We start from the raw sequence: 25044 nt of genomic DNA on the forward strand, positions 1-25044 counted from the left end.
ACCGCGCCTGGCATGGGCTTCGACGCTGATGGCAGAAAGGGTCAAAAGACTACTTTCTTTGTTTTAACCGCCCCCGCCACCAACGCCCCACCCTCTCCTCCCTTTTTTTTCTTTTTTCTTTTTTTTTTTCCTCCAACCATTGACCGGGGTAAAGAGTGGCGTAGACATCATCTTACTATCACCGCCGGGTTCATAGGTGCGACCATGCTCAGGCCACATACTTCTAGCATGATGAACATGTTATCGTCTAATGTTTAATGTATGAATCATGATTTTTGCTTTTGCAAGGATAGAAACGATCAAGGTTTCTGCTATTTTGATTTGAAAATCAAATTAAGATCTTAGGGCTGTTTGGAAAGTTCAACAGGATCAGACTGAATTTCCATAGAAATCAGACCTATTAGTGCCTTTTTTTTTCTTCTAAAGATCCATCTTAAACATGGCCTAAATTCCACCTATGTATGGGCTTGTTGGACTGCAAGATTAAAAAAGATCTTCATAGATTTTTTTTTTTTTGTTTTTTTTTAACCCCACAGGATTTGGGCTGGAGGGGGATTGGGGTTGATATGGACCTTATGTAAATAGTTGTGAATCCATGATCCCATAGAAAATCCAGTCTAATCCTGTGGATTTCTAAAATAGACCCCTAAGAGGTTGAATTGAATTTCTAGTAGGAAGGGTCATCTGGTCAAACAACCAGCTGGATATAGCATTTGAATATTTCTCAAACTTTTTCCAAGTAGTGTGGAGCAGAACAATGTAAAGTCCAAATAATGGCCTGTTTGAATTCTAACATTTGGCATTTGCATGGAGGGGTGAACAATTTAGATTGGAGATTCATTCTAGATTGGCAATGCTGCTCACTTTACATTTTCACCGAAGCTGGATACAAACTGCCATTTCATGTCAGCAGTCCTTTTGGTGTTTGCGGCATTTTTTTTTTTTTCTTTTTCTTTTTTGAGGGAAAAGGAGGCTAGGCCACCCATTTTATTAAAGAGAAGAACAAAAGCACATAGCCTTTTAAATTCCCACAAGAGCGCTGTCATGCCCCAAGTCAGTCCTGAACCAAGAATTAATACTTTGCCACTTGCATCAATGCTTTTTGAAAAGCAAACGTATGTGATTTACGAGAGTAGCTGTTAGTGTAAGCTTAAATTATTCGTATATTCCTATAAACATGGATATGGTAGCACTAACACTTTGTTGGGATTGAAAAATTCAGAGAGAAAGAAAAGGGTGGGATTTTTTTTCTTGCTTGGATATTAATTTTTGAGGAGGGAGAGGAAAACGGTTGGACACCTCTCTCCTCCCTTTCCTCCGTTAAACTAATTTTCTAATTCTTCCAATTTAAAGAATCAAAAGAAAAAAACATGTGACAGATTAAAAAATAAAAATATCTACAGATTTAAAATAAAATTAGGATACAATGATCTTATAATCTCCTTTTTTTTTTCTTACGAAGACTATCCAAATAAAAATGATGTTCCCCTCCCCTCCTTTCCCATACAGAGCTGATCCAGACAAAGTTGTATAGAACCTCCAAAATTATGAATTATTTATACCACTTAAATTTTTTTTGTTCCAAACTATTTGTTTCAACAACCAATATTTTCTATTGATGTTTCTCGATTTTAGGTTCAGAATTTTCAGCTTACGGAGAAGCAATAGGAATTTTAATTCTGGAGAAGAAATGGATAACTAAACTGCCTCCTGTGTGATATTAACCGAAAAAAAAAAAAAGAAAAAGAAAATTGGAAGACAAGAAAGCTGAACCATTTTTTTGAAATAATTTCTCCGTGTTACATGTATCTCCTTTTCTAGAAAAAAGAATGAGCTACTTACAGGTATTACATTCTTTCATGGAAGGCCTCAAATTCATGGCACTCCCAGAAAGAAAAACAAAAGGAGACATGAATCAGATCGAATAAAAAAATATACAAACAATGTCAAAAAGAATTGATGAAAAAGAGAGTATTGGTAGGCTGGACGCAGCGATCCTACTCCTTATTTTGTTAGAAGCTCTGTCGCTACAAAGTCTCAGTGGATTGGGCATGAGGAATGCCTTCATCTCCTTCTGGGCTGGGGAAGAGTGAGAGAGATGGTGGGGGTAGAAAGGCCTATGTTTGCAAGCCTAGGGGAGAGCCTCACCCCAGGGCTGGGGCGTGGAGAAGGAATGGGACTCTTGTTTCCCACTGGTGAAGGGATGATCCTTGGCGAAAGATTAACTTGCTCCAGTGCCTTGAACTGGAGATCTGCAGGGTATTCTCGGACACAACCAATGCGAGGCCCGGCACCGGTTGTCCATTTGCACGATGAGCATTTGTTCAATTCAATCGTCATTGGCTTCTGCCAGTTGTTGCCCTTGAACTTTGCCTTCAAAGGTTCGGTAGGAAGCTCTTCCTCCTCGGTGTCACTCATGTCTCCCATGTCGGATGTTGTAGGAAGCTTTGCCACCTCTGGCATCTTTGCCAACTCCGACGGCACATTGTCAGGCTTCTCGGATGACTGGTATTCATCATCTTCATCAAATGAACGTATCTGAAGAACATTAAACAAGTACACTTTGTATCTCAGTAAGGAACAGAAATCAACCTCCATTAGTTATGACATATGTATATCTAGAGTTCTTTTCTACTTATTAGTCAGTCCAACCAGCTATGTTTGTGTTTAGAGCAATGCATGCTGCCTTGACAATTATACCTTGACATCAGTGAGGTCTACATTGTTTTCTCGAAGGAAGATGATGAACTCCTTAAAGTTCTCTTCAGTTGGGAGGTAATGACCACTGTATGGCCATATAGCCTGGAAAATATACATGTAATTCATTAAAAACATTAAAAAAAAGAAATGGCCATAGCATCTTTTGCCATGAGAAGTAAGCTAAATATTTGAAATGACATTGTACTTATCAAGGAAGATAAAACATTTCGTTGAATTAGCAATAGTTTCATCTTAGAGATAATGGATATATTGTACCTTCAAGATCCCCTCGGTCGCAATTAATCTCCCAGCAGCTGTTGCAGCTCCTCCAGCCAGAAAACTAGAGTGTTGAAATGAGCCTTTCTTCTTCTGTTCACGAGAAAAAACAAAAAAGAAGAGATGTGATAAATTGAAACGTGATGCAGTATAACAAAAGGCTTTTAACCTGCACTCCTGTTATGATTAAATACACAATTAACATGATAAAAGAATGAGGCACCTGTCAAGGCCAGACATGCAAGCACACACATACGTGAAACTTGCATACGATCCGTATGAAGCATGGATGTTTTATAAGATAGAACTTTAGATCTTGGGTTATAATATTCACCTGTCCCACATATAAGGCCCTTGATGCGCTGAGAACAAATATCCATTTACAACCTTCAACAGTGTTCACAAGCACTCCACTTTTCTTATAGATGAGTTTCCCATCCTCAACAATGACTTCGTACGCCTCCCTTTCCTTCTGCAAGAGACATAAGAAGACATGAATGAATCGACATTTCAATAGCATATAATATATTGAACTAAAACACACACAGATTAATTTCTGATTAGCTGAGGTCCTGATTTAAATTTTCAATTGGTTGAGAATTAAAGCTTATACCGGTCCAAGGTATTTGATGCATTGCTGTTGAAGTTTATTTCTGAGCACTTTTCAAGATTCACTTCCTTGCCTTCACCAACATCCAACCTTCATTTTCACCCACAAAGAACATTGGTGCATGTCTAAGATGCGCTGATTTCAAAACAGCAACAACAAATACTACTACAACTACAACAATAACAACAGGAAACAGCAGGTGTGAATGAGATACACTTACCAGTAGAAGAATGGCTGTGTACTCTCACTCTCAAACCAGACATCATAGTAGCAATGCAGATTATGCCCATATCTATGGCGCGGATCAATCTGTACAGCATGATAGAGGAAAAACAATGAGGACAGATGATTAACCATCAGGTATACCTCAAAATGTAGTCCTACAATTTACAGCATCTTATCTCTACTATTTATTTGATCTGGTGAGAGAAGATCCTTCATGTTCCTCCATTTTCCTTTTCTCTTATTTGGTTTATTTCTTAATGCATCTATAAAGATAAATCCTCTATACTATGCATACATAGATGTAATAGTTGGGTGTGTCTACGTGTTATGATGGTGGTTTGGGACTTGATATTTTGACAGAAATAACATGAAATTTCATTATAGAGAAAATGACATACTGCTTCAAGCCAGTGTCGCAATGCCAGCTTTTGAGCCTTACTGTTTTTGGACAAACCCTTACCAACCTGCAGAAAAGAAGAAAATCAACAGTTACAGCTATTCCGAAGAGACAAACTTTAATCATCTGTCAAACTCATTGTAACTCGTTCATCGTTATCAAAATCTTAACCCCATTAATATTACCTTGGCTGCTCTTGTTCGTGCCCTTGCCCAGCGTGAAACAACTGTTTCTGGTTTTTTAACATCAAAAAATGAAACTGAGCTATGCTTGAGGGATGCAAAATCCAATGCCTTCCACCTGCAGTTGCAATGAGACCAAAGATTTGTTGAGAATTTGGTATTTGATGATAAATCAGTACGATAATTGTAATCAAGAAACAGAAATCCAGACACTAACCATAATTCCTCAACAACAACTGCACAATCTGCCAGATTTCTACGAGTTCGGTAACTCTTATATACTTTTTGAAGCTTAACAGCTGCGGCATGAAGCTCGCACTTTGGCCTTGGTGAGCACATGGGTGGGTTCAGTCCAGCAACTTTACCATCCCTTGTGCTCTTCATAGAACTAGGTTCCACCTTACAATTTTCGGAGTCCTGAACCTCAGAAGTAGCAGTGGTTTCCAGCTTAGTTTTCTCATATTCCCAATTTTTAAAGCTTAATGACTCTTTTAAGACGGCTTTACAGGAACCATCACTTGTCCTCTTGGTTCCTGAATAACTTCTCTTGAAACTGCCTGATCTCAAAGTCATCTTGATATCCTTCTCACCAATGATAAAAGATCTCGCCAAAATATCTTCTGCTTCTCTTGTCAAACCCATGATTGTGCTCCTCATAACCTCAACTCATGTCCAAGAAGGCAACGAGAGAGATATGCCCATAGAAGTGACCCCAGCTCTTAGATTCTTGACGTTGAAATCAAAAGATCTAACCTGCCAAATATAGCTATAATGTCAAATCACCAAGTTTCAATAACTCCAGCATAAGTTAAATCAATGCCTCGATTGTATATGAGTTTTCAAAGAATAGCTTAATCCAATGTCCAGAAAGTAATAAAATTCTGTTAAGAAGTTGGAAGTTTTCAGTCAACAGATGAAGCAATTAAGATAAGAAACAGTCAAGCAGAATTAAATAGATGATTATCATGCCAGTAATCTCTATTAATTTATAAACTTCCAGTTCATGCGATGCAAGTTCAGTAGCAATTGGACATCATTGAGAAGCATTCTATATTAGATGACAATTGAACCCATTAGACAGACAGCTCTATAAAACTGGCGTCAACCACTAAGATGGTGATCCTATTTTATGGCTGGATTGCTGCTTTTATAAGGCATTCATGGGCACACAGAATTTCTCTACAGATGGCGCAAACCTAATCAGCATCGGTAGTTCTTGCATCTCAAACAGGACTGATTTTAACCATTTTCTTTACAGAAGACAATAGGTAACAGATAATGGTCGTAATAGGCATTGATAAACACACACAACATCTCTTTCTCGAAGAGTAATGAAAACATCTGAAACATTTAGTTCATGAGCAGATATGGATTTAGCTTGATGGAATCTATGATCAATTCTAAACCAGAAACCCCCTTCTCATCCAATCCATAAAATCATGAATCTTTTCACCACAATCCATCCAAAAGCTATCAAGAAAACCAAATTCTTACCCAAAAAAGAGGCATTACTGGATATCATAATTTTGAATTTTCCATATCAAAGACTCGGAGATCAATGGTGCCAAAAGCAAAACAGGCATTATGGAGATCGTAATTTTGAATTTTCCATATCAAAGACTCGGCGATCAATGGTGCCAAATATAATCATTTCAAAAGCAAATACCACAGAGGAAAACAAACATGGGAACATCCTTAACATCCACAACCAAAATCATTAACCTACAGACAACAAGAGTAAAGGCAAGCACCTAACATAACCAAAACAAGAACTCCAGAACGCGTGATATTAATGAGAGAACCCAAAGAAACAAAACAGAAAGCAAAAAAAAAAACCGATCTTTCGGATGAAAAAGGGATAAAAATCCGATCTTTTGGAGGAAAAAGAGTTCCTTTCCTCGTACCTCGCACTCCCAAAAGAGAAACCTAGCAGTCTTCGAGGAAAACAGAACAGTGTTATAAAAGCACACCAAAGATGAAGGCAACGGGATGCTCCGCCCGGCGGCCGACCCTTTCTATATATACGCCCCAGTCCGAGGGTGGGCCAAGAGGAAGCAAGACTTTTGGGCCCTTCAACACCAAGGAAACAGACGCCAGATTTGGTAGGCATCAAGAGAATTTCGTAGAAATCAAATAATTCGAGTTCGTAAGGTCAGAATTTAAAAATAAGGTGGTTGTCGAAGAGGTAATTTTCTTGGTAGGAAGAACGGAGAGCAAACCCACACGAGACTTTGAACCATTGCATTGAAGGATTCAATATTTCCATCGGGGAGAGAGAGACAGAGAGAGACAGAGAGAGAGGGACTGGGGGGAAAACGGTCAAAATTGAGAGCTTGGAGGGTGCTGGTGCTCTTAATCGAATCCAGCGTTTTTATTGGATTTTTGGCAGTCAGCATTCTTATTTGATCCACAAGGTGTTTGATCCAGTGTCCCCCCTCCCCAAGAAATTTAGAGTTACAAATTTGCCCTTGAGTGTACCGCTTAGGGTGTGTCCTGGGGCTGGGGTGCCCCATCGAAAACGCCAATCGCCCATCAAATTAAATTATTATAAATCAATTTTTTTTCTTTATGTATAATTATCATTAGAGCTATTATTTTTTTTGGCACATAAAAATAATTAAAAATTAATTAAATTTTTCAACATTTAATGTCTTGGGGCTGGTGGTGCCTTTTCGAAAAGGCTGATAGCCCATCAAATTAAATTATTATAAGTAAAATTTTTCTGTTCTTTATGTATAATTATTAAAAAAGTTATTAATTTTTTCAATACATAAAAATAATTGATAAGGATAATTTGATTTATCAATATTTAGTGTGAAAAGCATCTTTTTTTTTTTTTTTAACAATCACCCATCAAATTAAATTATTATAAGTCAGATTTTTTTCTTCTTGGTATATAATTATCACAAGAACTATTAATTTTTTTCGATGCATAAAAATAATTGATAAAAATAATTAAATTTATCAATATTTAATGTTGGGAGGTGCCTTTTCGAAAAAGGCCAATCACCCATTGAATTAAATTATTATTAGTTAGATTTTCCTCTTCTTTATGTATAATTATCATAATAGTTATTAATTTTTTTAATGCATAAAAATAATTGATAAGGATAATTAGATTGGTCAATATTTAACGTCCTAGGGCTAGGGTGCCTTTTTGAAACGGCCAATTGTCCATCATTTAAATTATTATAAATCAAATTTTTCTCTTGTTTGTATATAATTATCATAATAGATATTAATTTTTTTCGATGCATAAAAATAATCAATAAGGATAATTAGATTTGTCTACATTTAGCATTCCGAGCGGAGGCCAATCGCCCATCTAATTAAATTATTATAAGTCAGATTTTTTCTTCTTTGTGTATAATTAACACAAGAGCTATTAAATTTTTTGTTATATAAAAATAATTAATAAAAATAATTAGATTTATCAACATTTAGTGTGGCTACAATATGATAACTATGTAGCGTAGATAAGATTTCTCAATTATGCCCCAAAAAATTGTAATTGAAAGACACTTGAATATTTTTTATTTTTTGATGACGCCACCTGAATAATACCGTTTGGAACATAAATTCTGCTTTGTTTTTCTACTAGTACATGAAGTTCCATCAGACTTCTAGAAGGCATGATTCAAGTTTAGAAGCATAAAGTTGCATCATATTTCAGAAGTATTAAAAAGAGAAAAGAAAAAAAAAAGAATGGAGAAGGAATGAAGAATATATGATACATGTTTGAAAATATAAACTCCACCATGATCCTATCCACTAATCAGAGTCAAGTGAGACTATACCCGCCGGGTATTTGGGCCCGAATGCATATAGCACACAAGAAATCCATATACAAGTCTCAGCATATTTTAACAGTGTGGTTCTGATGTGTTTGTTGAAGATTAAAATATCAACTTTAATTTTCCAGCATAAAAACATACCATAGCAGCAATTATTCGTTCAAACATATTGGTACAGAACAAAATCCATATAAGTTGCCAGATGTGACAAGGTAATCATCATGTCGAAAGATCAACATCTATGGCAAACATATAAAATGAGCCATACAATTAACAAATGCTTCCAAAGTTAGTTCAGTTCCCCTGTCGGAATATTTTCCTACAGCACATGAAGCAAAACTATTGGGCACCAGCCATAAAACCAGCCAAATATCTTAGGAACAATCGACGCACCTGCCCTGCCATTTTCCGACAGGGCGGCCATCAAACAATCTCATTCGATCCAAACAACACGTCTCAATCCATATTCTTTTCTCAAAGGGATAAGCCCTTGAGCTTGACATCCGGCCAAGTGGAGCAGGTCATTGCCGCAAGTCTTATATAAAACCAGTCTTAGAGAGGAAGAGACGTAGAAAGCCTGATGCCATGTACGTTATCCTGGAGCTGAAGCCTGGGAGTATCATGTACTCTGTTTTGCTTCCAGGGAAGGTTCTAATAATGCTCTTTAACCAGTTATTATAGTATTAAACAGCCATCAGAGAGTACTATATATAATATTCAACAATTATCATGTAATATGGTGATCCTTATCTGCTTATCCAGCTTTCTGATTGGATCTTCTTAGGTATAAAATATTAGCCACTGGTGGCTGGTATCAAGCATTATGATGAGAGGTGATGATAATAAGATCACAATAATCATTCAATCATTTTATGCGTTCGGAAAAATAACATCTCATTTTTTATTAAAATTCTGATGCAGTTGTTGAATATATATTATTATTTTATATTACTTATTCAATAAAACAATGAAAATATTTAGTGATCGCTAAAATGCATTCCAGCTATAACCTTCTTTGTTGATAAGAAAACGTTAAATGTTGACGTTTGTCGCATTAAAATGCCAGGGAGCGGCAAATACTTCTATAACCATGATAACTTATTTTGACTATAATTTTAGTCATGTTTCAAAACTACATTCCCTTGTTGACCCAAAAGCATAGTGGTTGGATCTTATCACAAATAATTCAAAAACTTGATTTAAGATCCCACTAACAAGGATAAAATGCGCTTTCTGCTATGTTTTATGTATGGATATCACACCAATTTTGACTACTATAGGATATGAGAAAATGCTTTGAGTAATCCACTGGAGTCCATACAAAATTTTCCTTGGCTCATATTATAATGCTTTAACAACTTACCACTTAACCAACCATCATCATTGCACATTTGCACCAATTCTCTTACATTCCTGTCGCCTTACACGCATGATAATAGAAACTTTAATGGGAACAAAGTGAATGGTGTACTGAACAAAGAGAGATTTTGATATTTAGAGAAAAATAACAGCAGTAAAGATTTGTGAAGCAGCCAATGCCGTTTGATCCCAGCAGTACACGGGCGAGGCTTTCTTGCCTAAAGTGCGCGAGGAGTCAAAACCCCGCACTAACGGCAGCCTGTTGACCATTGACCTCTCGTACGCCGTCGCAAGCACGGAGCTTCCGCTGGTGACTCAAACTGGCGATCTACGGTGATCCGCGGTACAGCAGACGCGCATCAGGGTGTGGCCAGAACTCTGAACTTTTATTTCAGGGGTATAATAGTCATTTTGGCCAGAGAGGGCGATCGGAACAAAAGTGTAATTATGTCGATATCTTGAGGGTACGTCGGTGATTCGAATCCGTAGCTGCCAGACGTTAATGCACTCGGTGACATAGTTGCTGACATGTTACCCCCGCCTTTCTAAAATTATGGAGGAAAGGAAGCTACCATTCAATGAACTAAAATTAGTTGGACTCCATTGGTCTGATGGATGAGATGTTTCCTTACATCATCATAGTATTAGGCTCTCTTCTCTCAATTAACACTGCAATACCATGAGATAATCACCCACATCACCCACATAATTAGAAGATTTGAGTAGAATCTACTGACCTATTCCTTATAGACGTTATGATCTCTATTATAGTATGATATTATTGGTAAACTAGCAGCCCTGGTTTGACTTGACTTTAATCTATTTTGCGCTGTTGTGACAAATAGCAAGATGCCATATCAGCATATTCTTAGAGTTCTGTATACGGTGCCATCTGGATTATCCAATAAATCAGCTTAAGGGGCGGGAGAATATTGATTAATATTTAATTCAAGGAAGAGCTTTAGGTGAGGGTGTGCCGCAAGAAAGAGGTCTATTTGGATAATTGTGGAAAAAGGGAGGTGGATTTTGAGAATGTCGTGACAATTGGCTCATTTTGTCCTCGTCAAACAGGTTAGAAGCGTACAAATTGATGAGCTTGGCTTCCTGTTTCTGGAAACTCAAGATATAAGGTTGAGATCATCACTCCAATGAAGAGAGAAAGAAAAGGCCTCTTAAAGCGACATTTTCATCTTATACAGTACGCATTATCCTGGTAAGCCATTCAAATCAGATAAGGTTCAAGTAGGTATCATGGATGTTATCAAGGCTCATGTGTGGGCGTCTCCCAGAAGGTGGCATGAAGCAATACGAAATATAATTAAAGATCGCATGAAACAGACTAGGCTAGATGATCCAAACGTATGCATAACTAATTATCAAAGTTGTGGAGAAAGGGAGGTGTCAACATTATGTCAACAATGATATCAGTTTGTACACATAGTAAAACATATCAAATGAAAGCAATATATTGGATACAAATGGCTTTTTTGGATAAGAATTTTAACATGAAAAGTCAGAAAGTACTATTTAAGTTTTTTAACCCTATATAAATATTCAAAAATTTTTGATAAATAACCTGTCATGCCCCTGATCCGAGATCGCGAGCTGAGGATCATGATAACCGCCACATACTTATGAAAAACTCTCTCCATAAGTATGTAAAGCATCACATTACGATATTAATGTATCACAGTGGAATAAAATTTAAATAATTATTATTCAACTTTAATTCAAATAACTAAATCAAATATCTTACATTCAATAAAATTTCACTAAAATAAAATAATAGATCTAAGTTCAATGAAGTTGACAATGCTAAGTCTCACCTCTAAAAGCTCTGTCCTAATATTATTGTCCATATTTGTAATTAATTATCTGAATCTGAAAAATAAAAGAGAAATATAATGAGCTTGACAGCCTAGTAAGTAACAAATATCTCAACTAGACATTTAAAATATTATATAATATTCAAGAATAATGCTGTGAATAAACATAAAAATATATTTCATGCTGATTCAATGTAAATCCAATCTTTTCAAATATTTATATACAATATAATTATAAATCCGATTGAAATCAAAATACTTATAACTCAACGGCCACAACCATGACCAACGTTTAACCTTCATTGGTAAGATCTACTGAATACCAGTACACAATTCTCACTGGCAGGGTTCACTAAATACCAGCGCACAACCCCCAATGGCAGGATCCACTGAATACCAACGTATAATCTCCATTGACATGACCCACTGATTACCAATGTATAATCTCCATTGACGGAGCTCACTGAAATATAGTTAGACTGAGAGTATAAATCTAATCTGTATCAAAATACTTTTGTATCAAACATATCATAATTTTCACTGAACATACACATAATCAATAAACTATAGTATTTCAGAATCACTTTTCATTCGAAACATAATTTAATAAATCATACATAATTTCAAAAAATAATTATTTATCTTCAGAATAAATATAAAATATCTCGAAAAATGATTCATCACTTATCTTTCACAGACCACTGAACGAACAGATTAATTAATCTTTAAGAGAATCTTCAGAACTTGATTTAGATGGAATTTTGGGCTGATTTTTGATTGCCAAATTGAAAACAAACCTGCTGAAAAAATGAGAAGAAAAGAGGGAAGAAAACAGCGATTGTTTTGGAGATTTTTTGGTGAGAAAAAAAATGAGGATTTTGGCCTTTAAATAGACCTCAAATAGGGATGTTTTAGAGTTTTAATTCATCTAAATTCTCATGGATTTTGGGACTCCCAATTTGGAGAAGAAAAGAACTCGTGTGCGTTCTCCTCTTTGCACGCTAATTTCTAGCACGTGCAATGCACGTGCTGGTTCAATTTTTTTTATTATTTATTAATATTATTTTTTTGTGAATTTTATTTTAAAATTTTGAGTATTACATTCTATCTCTCTAAAAATAAATTTCATCTTCGAAATTTTTCTTACGTAGATCCTCAAGATTTATTTCAAATCATAATCATTCTCTAATTTTTGAAATCAAATCTTTCATCTTTCAGATCAAATTACCGTTTTGATCAACTTGAAAGTAATTCGAACCACTATGCTTCTGCTGCATACTCTGATTTAAATCCATCAATATACTTCTGTCTAATCTATGTTCCAAAATTATATTACGATCAAAATAAGTTATTATCCTGATGTCCCCAGCTAGTGTCTACCCACCTACACTCATATTTCTTATTCTATATGTCATAATTTATCCACTTATACTTTGAACTATTTTAATTGCTCTGATATCACTTTAATTGTCACGTTCTCGACTCGAGATCGCGAGCCGAGGGTCATGACAACCACCGCATACTTACGAAGAACTCTCTTTATAAGCATGTATAGCATCTCATCACGAAATCAATACATCACAGTAGAATAAATTTAAATAATTATTATTCAACTTTAATTCAAATAACTAAATAAAATATCTTACATCCAATAAAATTTTACTAAAATAAAATAATAGATCTAAGTTCAATGAAGTTGACAATGCTAAATCTCGTCTCTAAAAGCTCTATCCCAATATTATTGTCCATACTTGTAATTAATTATCTGAATCTGAAAAATAAAAGAGAGAGGTAATGAGCTTGACAGCCCAATAAGTAACAAATATTTCAACTAAATATTTTAAATATTATATAATATTTAAAAATAATATTGTGAATAAATATAAAAATATATTTCATGCTAATTCAATGCAAATCCAATCTTTTCAAATATTTATATACAATATAATCATAAATTTGATTCAAATCAAAACACTCATAACTAACAGCCATGACTATGATCAACATTTAACCCTAATTAGCGAGGTCCACTGAACACTAGTATACAACCTCTACTGGTAGGGTCCACTAAATACCAGCGCACAACCCCCACTGGCAGGATCTACTGAGTACCAACATAAAATTCCTATTGACGGAGCCCACTAAAATATAGTTAGACTGAGAGCATAAATCCGATCTGTATTAAAATACTTTTATATCAAACATATCATAATTTTTACTGAACATACGCATAATCAATAAACCATAATATTTCAAAATTACTTTTCATTCGAAACATAATTTTATAAATCATGCATAATTTCAAAGAATAATTATTTACTTTCAAAATAAATATAAAATATTTTGAGAAGATGATTTATTACTTACCTTTCATAGATCACTAAACGAACAGATCGATTAAGCTTTAAGAGAATCTTCAGAACCTGATTTAGATGAGATTTTGAGCTGATTTTTGATTGCCAAATTGAAAACAAATCTACTGGAAAAACGAGAAGAAAAGAGGGAAGAAAATAGCGATTGTTTTGGAGATTTTTCAGTGAGGAAAAAAGTAAGGATTTTGGCCTTTAAATAGATCTAAAATAGGGAGGTTTTAGAGTTCTAATTCATCTAAATTTTTCATGGATTTTAGGACTCCCAATCCGGAGAAGAAAAGAACTCATGTACATTCCCCTCTTTGCACGCTAATTTTCAGCACATGCACTGCACGTGCTAATTCAATTTTTTTATCATTTATTAATATTATTTTTTATGGATTTTATTTTAAAATTTTAGGTATTACATAACCAATATAGGACTACATACACGTCCGTATGAATTTTCACATACTCTCTTAGTTTAAATCTCGGCATCCCCATCAGACTAAAAGTCTAAATTCAGTGCTATTGAACCATGCTGCAGGATCCCCTAATCCATACTGACTATAGATTGAATTGACTCTGATACTATTTACAACAATCCAAGATGATAGGACCTCACTCAAAAAAGCTAGTCGGAAGGTATTATCTTCGTTCCTTGACCGTATATAAATATTCAAAATCTTCTCAGTAAATAATCGATGTATAATTAAATATATATTTGCGTAGATCCTCACATGATTCATTTTATCATTCTTCTTACCATGGATTTAAATCTTATCATATAATTTTATTGGTTTCAAATAAATAAAGATTTTCAATATATAATGCTGGATCGATGCCCCTAAACATTTAAGCAGTCATCCTACATTTTAGTGCTGCAAGTTGATAAGCGCACTAATATTTCTTAAGACATACTTTATTTATGCCCCTTTTAGATGTCAATGTATTTGATCTTAGCTGTTCACATATCATATCCGAGCTTCCCATGAATTCTCATCTTATTATTTCCTAGTTTAAAAAAAGCACTACATTGTTTTAAAAATTGTAACAATATTATTAGATAATACAAATGTAATGAATTTGTATTAATAGGTAACCACTTGATGTAGAGGTGCTTTAGTTGACAGTGAATATGTCAATAATGCATAGGAATTTTCACGTTACTCCATAATTATTAGTTTTAAGTAATAATCTTATCTTTTAATTTGATGAAAAATAGTTGCTCAGATCCAACCGTATATTTGACTATCCAGTTTTCTATTGATTCCTTCTTGAGTTTATATTACAAACATGGTTATGCTTTTAAATCCTAATACACTTTACAGTTATAAGCAAACCCATGGTAATTTAGCTCCTACCATTTTGCAATGGTAGTGTGCCCTTGTTCCATTTTTATTTTCCCTACAACTTCCCATAAAAGTAGAGTTTTCAGTTAAGGTTGTGAACCTTTTTGTTTGTTCATAATTTGATCCATTCTGGTTCGGAAACTATCTGGCAAGCCTTTTTACACAAGACTCAGCTTGGATTTGGTAAAAGAATTCTAAGATGTCAAACTGAAATGCTAACCTACCCCATTTTGAACTTTCTAGTGATTGAACGTGTAACCGGTTCAAACTCCACACCTTTAGAAGCAATTCACGTGAAGTGCTGAATTGTTCATCAGCTTAATAAAGAGAAATCTCACAGCTATGAATAAGTCAATAATGCATGCATTTGCATTGACCAGCGTTTCCTTTCCTCAAAAGTTGCAAAGAATTAGAACTTGTTCAAAAAGTGTGACTCGTCACGTATTGCTAACCGGAAACTCATCGCTTAGAAAACATATCTTTGTCTCTGGAATATAATCTATTCGACTCGTTGTCAAAGAATGCCACGGAAGGACAAGGAAGCTTGCCGAATTCCTTGAAAAAAAGAAACAACATTCCTAATTAAGGGACCATCTCCGCACCGTAGTAGTACCGACCACCAACCAAGCTAAACAGATCATTTGGATGCTATGCTATAAACTTGCTCTCTTTTGTCATGCTATTTTATTCAATGGATACATGGGTCTACAAAGATGTACCCGGGGTTCTACGTTCGTACATGGTACTTATCACGAAAATAGCATGCAATTTTGCTGTGTCGGTATTAGTTAGTCATGTTGTGTGCTAGGACTCGGAGATTGTCATTGGAGTCATGTAAGAGACTTTGTTCATGTAATGAAATTAAGAAGAGAGAAACATAACTCTTGGACGGTTTCTTTTGGAGAATAGGTACAAGGTGCTCCATGTAAATGTAACTTTCTCGTAATAACCTTTTATAATAAATAAAATTTGGGGGAAGACTCACTTCCTTCGCATTGCATTTAAAAAAAGGGAAGGAAAAAACCCATTGGCTTGGGCTTGCGACAGCAGTGGGTGTTCGTTGAGACCGCGGCAACCATGGTCGTGCCGGAAACGAAGAGCAAAACTTTCTTCCGCGACAAGTTTTGATTTGGTGAAATTGAGGAAAGCTGTCACGTTCAAACGCGGTTTAGGCTGCGAGGGAAGTAACCACAAAGTGCGCAGTTTGACTACAAGAGTCATCGCACTCAACCTTGTGAGAGTACTTGCGGGATTGAGTACGACCCAAGTTTCTTTGAGTTCATCAGCATGTGAGACCGTGTCATAGCATCATGTTCACACTAGGTAGACATATTTTGCTTGCTAGGTGTCATGGAGGAGCGTTGGTCTGGCCTAAAACTTTGACGGTTCTATTTCCAAGATATTCGTTGTATAAAACCACAAAAATCAAAATTATGACCGTTACTCGACGTTGTTCTAATTTAATGGTTAGCATGATTAAGCAACTATTTTGTAGCATCGAGTTCCGTTGCAATAATATTTCTTTTTAAAACAAAAATTAAAGTTTTTATGTAATTTGAAAAAAAAAAATTATTATTATGTAAATAGCAACATAATCAAGGTTGGAGTTTCACCCAATGTTCCGGTCCTCTAGTTTTTCTTTCATCTTCACATGGAGATGAAGTTAGGAGAATTTTCCCCATCATTTCTGGAAAAAACAAAAGAGGAGTAAGAAGCGATAGGAATGCGTAGACTAGTCCACCTTGGGCCAAGTTCCGTTGATAAGGGATGTTGGGCCTCTGCTCCGGGTGGGCGGCCCGGTTGTTTCTGGACCTTGTTTGTTTAAGGCCTCTTCAACCACATCAAAACGAAGGTGCCACACTCACCTTTCTTTTCCAATTGAAAGGGAAAAAAAAAAAAAATGCAGATACCTGTAAAGAGGCGAAGGTTGATATCAACTGCTACCTTTCATTGTTGCAATTAGGGCCTCAGAGTTGTGTCTGGGGGATCAATTGAGATAAGAAGACGATCTTTTTCTCAGTAACACGGTCATGGAATTGTTCGATTGTAGGATTTCAGCATTGGGAATAAATTTTGTACATGGAACGGTCATTGGTGATATCATGATGATATCAAAGCATCCTGGGACCTCAAATAAAACTATGGGTTAAACAATGCGGAGCCACACTTGCACTTCCAGCCCTCGGGCTCGTAGTTGGTGAATTGGGTCCTGAAATGGTCCCTGGTGGTGGGCACCTGGATGGCCGCGCATGGTTCGCAGCCCCCGCACTTGTGGTCGCAATTTGGCGGCCTCGATCCCAGCGGGCTCGGCCCTTTCAGATCATCACCTTCATGCACCGCACCTTCACCTCTCCCTTCTCCTTTGCATATTGCCTAAATAAATCAAATCACCAACAAATAAGTGTGAATTAACAATGATGGTTCTACCCTTTCTCATTTCAGACAAGGCAGGAAAACATTAACGGTATCGAGACGAGGCCAACGAATGACATAACTGACTTAAAATAACTGTCGATAAGAGAGGAAACAGAAAAAGAAATAGCTTGCACACAGATAGAGAGAGAGAGGACCTTTGTTGCTTCACATTCCACCTGGAAATAGTTTGCAACTGGGCCTGCGCGAGTAAACAGAAGGATTTCAGCCGTGTTCAAGAACGTTGACTGGCAAGAAAAGTATGCACAAAAGGTAACCAAAGATTCTTGTTACTTTCTACCGGAGAAAAAACATGATTTAGTATTTTTATACGACAGATTTGATGGGCAAAAAAAAAAAAAAAAAAAAAAAAAACACAGGTCTACGGGGGGCAAAAAGCTTTAGTAACTCAAATTTGCAGCTCAAAAAGTCACTCAGCTGGCATGTGCTATGTTCTTGTTGCCACCTTTGAATTAGCATTGCGAATTATTCCATATAACGAAGCACGGCGAATGGTGCAAGAGAGCTGCGTGACATTTTCGAGTCATTGTTCTGAGTTACCATAGCATTGCTCAAAGAAACAAGAGTAAAAAAATGGAGGAACCAAGAAAAATTTACCTCGAGGCTCATGTGGAAAAGGTCTTCCTGCTGCTGTTGCTCTGATCATGATTTGCGCAATGCTAAGCAGTAGAATGACCCACATTCTCTTGTGCTGCCCACCCAACATATGGTGTTATGACAGAAGAGACTGAAGAAGAATGATAGCACAAAGAAAAGACGATTTGAGGCACTGCAGCAGCAAATGATTATTATAGAATGACCTCCCCAAGTAACTATCCCTCTTAACTATTCTACACCCTGTTTCTATTTAGGATCTCAGATGTAATAATCTTTACTCCATTTACGTGAACTCTCATCTCTCTCCAAGGATGTCCGGTACCTTTTACAATCCCAGCACCTTTCAGGGGCCTTTAAAAACCATATGATGAGCCTATTTCTTCCGCCCCTTTCTCCCCCTCCTGCTGTCACAAGCAAAGGTCTTTTCCTTCTCCCTGTTCCCAGTTGCCACCAGTCTTACCACATCAGCCGTAATGTATACCACTTTCGGGTGGTCTTCTCTCGAGGGCACTGAGACAAAGCTCGCCATCGAAAAATGGTTCCCAGGCTATGCAATCTTAGGCTTTAGAGATGGTACTTGTAGGCTCCCTTGACTGCAGAGCCTGAGAGATCTCTCCAGCAGTAGAAATCGGAAACCCGAAAATACACCATATTTCAGGTGGGGCGAGATACTACAATATTTAATGCTTAACTTCAGTGGCCTCAGTACTTGCACAATCCTTCTTCCTTTCTTTTCTTTTCGTTTGCTGGACAACCTCAAAACTGTGACACAGAAATTTCATGATACTGGAGTTTGGAGTTGATGTGTCGCATGGCAAATTGCAAAGAGGGTATTACACCAATCGTGGCAAAAATAACCTCACAGTTAATGTCTATCACTAGTTTATCTGGAGTTCCAAGGTTTTTATTTTTTCCTAAATTTTAGAAGTACACTGGGTAGAAGCCGGGTTGGTTATTAGTCTAGCCAAGGACAGGATCTATATCGGAGATTTTACTGACTTCTTAAGTGTTAGATAAATTTGTTAACCACATCTTGTTGTGTAAAAGCATTACATGGATTAAAAAGTTTATTTTGAGTAAATATTTATTGCAGGTTATCTACATTAGATGCAATAGCACAGAATTCAAATTGTACCTGAACCTCTTTCAATCCATGAACTTAAAATAAATGGAATTGTCTCTCTTTACTCTGCTTTAAGCCGAAATCAAACAGACCCTTAGTCATTTTGGTTATTTAATGCAGCATGCATGGTTTATCTTTAAATTTCATAAATTTCTGTGCATAATTCTTACAATCCTTTTTACCCTTCAATATGCATTGGAACCTTTCTTCGCCATATAATATCCTTGTCAGATGCTTATTTTGCACCAGTTTCTTCTCTGATATAACATTGCTCTTAATATTTTCACTTTTGCTGCAATTCTTTTTTTGTAATCATCTATTTCACTTGATTACACGTTATCGTGCTAGGAGAGAACCATGATTGATCCATAGCAGATAAATTATCTATTTGATCCACCAAAATGTCCTTTTAGGCATGTGGACCACCCTTATCTTGTAAAACCTGGCAGGTACGAGAGATTATTATCTTATTAAACTTTTTACTTACAAAATATACTAAGAAAATACTCCGTTGCATATATCTTACTGAAGCAAATTAGGCTCTGCCTAATTCATCTCTCTCAATTTCTTTTTTTGTAAAAAAAGAAACAGAAGATTTATTTTACAAAATCTAATACTATCACAAAATTGTGAAGTTTGCGGGCTTTTCACATATTATCGGATATCCCAGTAAGATATTTACATGGAATCAGCATTGCATTTAAAATTTATCTATGCTTCTCGTACTCACTCTCAATCTTTAATATTTCTAGGCCATGTCTTCCAAACTCTTTTTTTTTTAAAAAAAAAGGGATGTCCAAGAAGAATTTGTAAGTGACAAGTCCAATCTTCTTGATGGTGATTCCAAATCCCAATACACATTTGTCTCAAGATTCAAGAATGCACAGGCTTCCATCTACTTCAAGTAGTCAAGTCCAGGGTCCATCCTTGTCAATTCTACCAGGGCTGAAGAGCCTCTGTGCGAACGCAAGGTTTTGTTCTTACGATCTGGTTAAATCTCTGCACAATCTACTCGCTTTGGATGTATCGCTGCTAAAACTTGCGAGCGCCTGCACGCCAAGTGCACGCCAGCCAAAATGCTGAGCCAGATGCAGCTAAAGCTGCTGCTACATGCCCCGTAGAAGGAAATAATTAAGCACACAGATTTAGTACTGGTGACTTGAGAGGTGATGGAAGGACGGAAAAATGGCATGAAGAAAGCCATCTACGATGGCTAGACCTGGTCATGTGGCGGACGGACCGGAAGACCATTATTTTCAGTCCGACGGATCGGACCGGACTCAAAAACTAAGCCCAAAATTTTAAATGGATTGGACTCGATTTTATTTTGATCCAGTCCGGATCCCGCCCAAACCCGTATGCCATTTTCCCGTTCCTCGAATCCCTAAATCTTCCTTCCACTTCGAGTCTTCTCGGCTCTTTCAAGCTTCGGATCCCGTTCTTCCCAGTGTTCCCATCCTCCAGCTTCCTCCTCCTCCTTACTATCGTCGCTCGGTTGCGTCATCCATCTCCGGCTTCCTTCTTGCGAATCCGAGTCCCAATCGCCTCCTCACACTTTCCTCCTCGTTGCCTCTCGCATCAACCCATCCTCCCGCGGTCGCCTCATCCCCGCCTCGTGTGCCCCCACCGCCTCCTTGTCGTCTTGCCGTCTCCTCACCTTCTCCTCCTCCTAACTACCTCACTGCCTCTCCACCTCCTTCTCCTCGCCGCCGCCTCATCATCCCGTCCTCTCGCTTTCTTACATCATCTTCACCTCCCAAGCTTTGGTCGCCTCCTCATCCACAGCGGCCGTCTTCCCATCTCTCGCTTTTCTCCTCATCCAGGTTAGTCCGAGGTCCGGCCCAGAAGTCTCGGGTTTGGGAAAGAGGCCGGAAAGCCGAGCTAGGGCGGGCTCGGGCCTGAAAATGATTCCGGTCCTGTTCGAATCCAGTCAGGCCCGTCCAATAAGCAAGTCCAGTGATGGATGGCTTATGAAGAAAAAAAAGTATGTTTTTTTTTGGTAGGAAAAAAAGCCTTCAGCGATGAACAAATTACAATATCCAATGACTGGTCTTAGAAAAGATGCACTGCCTGCTGTGCGTGGTACCCCCTACCTGAAACCGTTACAGCCGAAAGAGTACTAAATTTTACAAAAAAGATAAAAACAGAAAAAGCACCCTTCTCCCTCAATAGAAGCCTTCTCTTAGCGCACCTGAGGAGAAGGGAAGAACAGCAAATGGAGTCCCTCTCCTGTCTCGAGATCTTGAGCCCCTAAACTTATTTCCAAAAGAAGAAAAAAATGCGTGAATTCCATTGGATCCCTCCGAAGCCGTTGTAGCTCCCTCCATTGTGAAGGCTCTTGAAAGCTCCCGTTGTATCTCTCTTATTTGACGATGCGAATTTCTTGATTCAAACAGAATTGGCAGAAATATTTTGAAGATTGCACATTTTTTTAAAATATAAAATTTAGAGTTTCATGATACGTCATTTACGTAGAGCCAATAAATATTTATGACTTTTCCGTACATGGTACAAATATTTTTAATAGATAAGATCAAATATATACCAAGCAAATGGATACTCAATTTTTAAAATATTCAGTAATACATAAACTGTCACTATCTTTTATATATATATATATATATATATAATAAATTAATCATCTAACAATCCAATACATTATTTTTGATGGTATCGATATACAAGTTCTCAATATTCAATAAATTTTAACAATATGAAATATATGGCTAACTGATATATACCTAATAAATTAGTCATCCAACAATCTAATGTACATAAATTGATGATAGATATGGTAGAATGTCATATTGGATGAGATCTACGATGATTAGATAGGATGGGAAATAAAAAAGATCAAAAAGATTCATATTTTTTTTTTATGAAAATAATATAGATGCAAGAGACCTTGTTAACACAGGAGTTCCTCCTTTCTCATCGGGTTAAAAAAAAAAAAAAAAAGGGAGTTCTTCCCTCCTGATCTCTCTAATTTTTGCTCCAAAATTCATGCAGATTGGCTGACGTGGCAAAAAAAAAAAAAAAAAAAAGGGCCTAGATGCTTCGTTAGGAGCCATTATCCATCCCAAGGCTAGATGACATCTCTCAAGATGCCTTAGGTGACATCAATGACCAGAGATTGCGTTAACGGCTACTATTACCTATCATATCTAAAACAATTGATAATAATAATAAAAGATAATAGATTTGATTATAAACAGCATCGAAGTTTGGAAACAAATTCTTACTAGCCCATGGAATGTGAGGAGAGCGCTTTTTTTTTTTTTTCTTTCCAGTAAGAGAGGAGAGCGTATTTATTTATATTGAGAGTGGGTGCAGCAAATAGGACAGGATAAAGATATATATGACAAAATAAGTGACAGCAAATCAAGTCAAATTTTAAATCCCACAACGATTAATCTACTTAATCACACCCTAACTAACATTATGTCTGTCGGACTATATAACATTTTGAAGAATAATATAAAGATTTGAATTTAAATATACTGGTTTAACGACACCACATGCCGTATAAACGACATCTTTCTCTTAGGCGGGGAGGGATTTTTTTTTTTTAGATTCCCATCTCTTCCCTCGTATCCTTCTCGCACTTCAATTTCCTTCTAACAACTTTAATTTAATTTCCTTCTAACAACTTTTCTTCGGGGAAGTGGCAGGTCGCACCCCAATCACTGGCTAGCAGCTTAACGAACTAATTGGTAAAGGAGCTTCTAAATTATGAGTTATATTATACTTAAAGCTAATTATCTATATGCTGGAATTCATTTGCCCAACCCTGATATGACACAACCATACATCCTCCATCTTTGCCAATTTGGTCGATTCAAGGACTAATAACCATCTGCTCTACCGATGCCATCAAGCATCTTCTCCATCCCTTTCATCCACTTCCCGAAACCATCGCTAACAACCACCAGTCCTCTAATTTTAAAGGGCCATGGGATGATCCTACAAACTAGGATCTGGAACAAACTATGGGATGATCCGAGTAGTTCCATATTTAAGGGCAAACTTAAAGTGACAAATGCTTCTGTGACGCCTCCCCTTGCAATCCGTACTGGAAAAACTCCTGTAACGAGCCCACTGCTTTGCTAGTTCTGCTCCGCCAAACTTCTTTTTCTTGCGCCCATGTGTCGGCTGAATACAAGTTTGCACGAATCTTTACTGTTGGTACAAAAATCCACTTGCACCGGAGAAACTGGAGTCAGAAAAGTCGCGGTCGCCGTCGGGACCTGCAAAGAAAGTCTAAACCGGAGGTGGGGTTGCTCTGGCAAGACCCTCCGACACTCAAGTCAGTTCTCTGCCTCAACAAGAATGGAGTGCTCGAATGGAGAATTTAGCAGAGTTTTTAGATGAAGGATGAAAGCTTATAGAATAACGTATCTGGGGTCTCCTTTTATAGACGGAGGGGGCAGTAGTCTGATAGCGACATCCGTAACCGTCTGGCAGTGAGCTGTCCAGGGTCAGGCGGAGTTTGCTGCGAAGAGTAGTGGAGTGGATCCGTGGCTAACACCGGGGTGTGCCACGTGGAGTCAGTTACGGGGAGTGGAGCGACGTTCGCTGTTGTGACTCGTCATGGAGTGGTGGGATCGCACAGGATCCGCCGCGGGGAGTGGAGCAGAATTGTGGCCGTTAATACGGCCTGTCAGGGAGTAATGGAGTTGCGTAGGGTCCGCCGCAGGGAGTGGAGCAGTGTTGTCCGTTACTGTGGCCTGCCAGGGAGTAATGGAGCCGCGTAGGGCCCGCTGCAGGGAGTGGAGCAGAATCGTGGCCGTTACTGTGGCCTGCCAGGGGGTCCAGACTTGTCGGCCGAAGTTCGGTTAGAGTCGGTAGTGAGGTCCGGTATCCGTAGGAGTTTGGGCGAGGTCTACCTGCAGTTGAAGTTGTTGGCGGAGTCCGGCTCCCGTAGGAGTCCGGACGAAGTCTGTCTGCAGCCGTTGGAGTCGAGGACGAAGCCCGGCTCCCGTAGGAGTCCGGGCGGAGTCTTCTTGCAATTAAAGTTAAAGGCGAAATCCGGCTCCCGTAGGAGTCCGGACAAGGCTTACCGGCAGCTGATGTTGAGGACGGAGCCCGGCTCCCGTAGGAGTCCGGGCGGAGTCTACTTGCGGTTGAAGTTGCTGGCGGAGTCCGGCTCCCGTGGGAGTCCGGACGAAGTCTGTCTGCAGCCGTTGGAGTCGAGGACGAAGCCCGGCTCCCGTAGGAGTCCGGGCGGAGTCTTCCTGCAATTAAAGTTAAAGGCGAAGTCCGGCTCCCGTAGGAGTCCGGACAAGGCTTACCGGCAGCTGATGTTGAGGGCGGAGCCCCGCTCCCGTAGGAGTCCGGGCGGAGTCAACTTGCGGTTGAAGTTGTTGGCGGAGTCCGGCTCCCGTAGGAGTCCGGACGAAGTCTGTCTGCAGCCGTTGGAGTCGAGGACGAAGCCCGGCTCCCGTAGGAGTCCGGGCGGAGTCTTCCTGCAATTAAAGTTAAAGGCGAAATCCGGCTCCCGTAGGAGTCCGGACAAGGCTTACCGGCAGCTGATGTTGAGGACGGAGCCCGGCTCCCGTAGGAGTCCGGGCGGAGTCTACTTGAGCAGATTCTGCTGAGAACTTCGGCTGTGGGTATTTTATACCCAACACCAGTCCCCCTACTTTCGAGTTTGAATTTCGAACGAAGGAAGTACAGAGAGAGATGGGCACAGCCGAAATCGTCCCCTCGAATCCTGCGCACTGCCGCTCTCAGATATTTTGGCATTAAATGTGCGCGTGCTGGAGTCTTTTCGGATCGAGGCGACCTGAAGAGTCTTTTCGGAATTCCCACCGAAACGT

The 25044-nt window shown here is 38.2% G+C and overlaps 1 protein-coding gene and 1 pseudogene across 1 annotated transcript; both read right to left on the reverse strand.

Moving 5' to 3' along the window:
- Window positions 1-1757: 1757 nt before the first annotated feature.
- Window positions 1758-6775, reverse strand: LOC105040456 (IQ domain-containing protein IQM1). Its single transcript, XM_029263185.2, is given in 11 exon segments — window positions 1758-2538; window positions 2701-2802; window positions 2977-3069; window positions 3311-3448; window positions 3590-3636; window positions 3639-3676; window positions 3807-3895; window positions 4210-4275; window positions 4394-4508; window positions 4608-5143; window positions 6295-6775. Coding segments are annotated over 10 exon segments (1602 nt in total). The 5' UTR covers window positions 5048-5143; window positions 6295-6775; the 3' UTR covers window positions 1758-2064.
- Window positions 6776-23212: 16437 nt separating this feature from the next.
- Window positions 23213-25044, reverse strand: part of LOC140856344 (IQ domain-containing protein IQM1-like) — a 3327-nt pseudogene continuing 1495 nt past the window's right edge.

The sequence above is a fragment of the Elaeis guineensis genome, chromosome 3, assembly GCF_000442705.2.
Source record: "Elaeis guineensis isolate ETL-2024a chromosome 3, EG11, whole genome shotgun sequence".
In the NCBI taxonomy this organism is placed as follows: Eukaryota; Viridiplantae; Streptophyta; class Magnoliopsida; order Arecales; family Arecaceae; genus Elaeis; species Elaeis guineensis.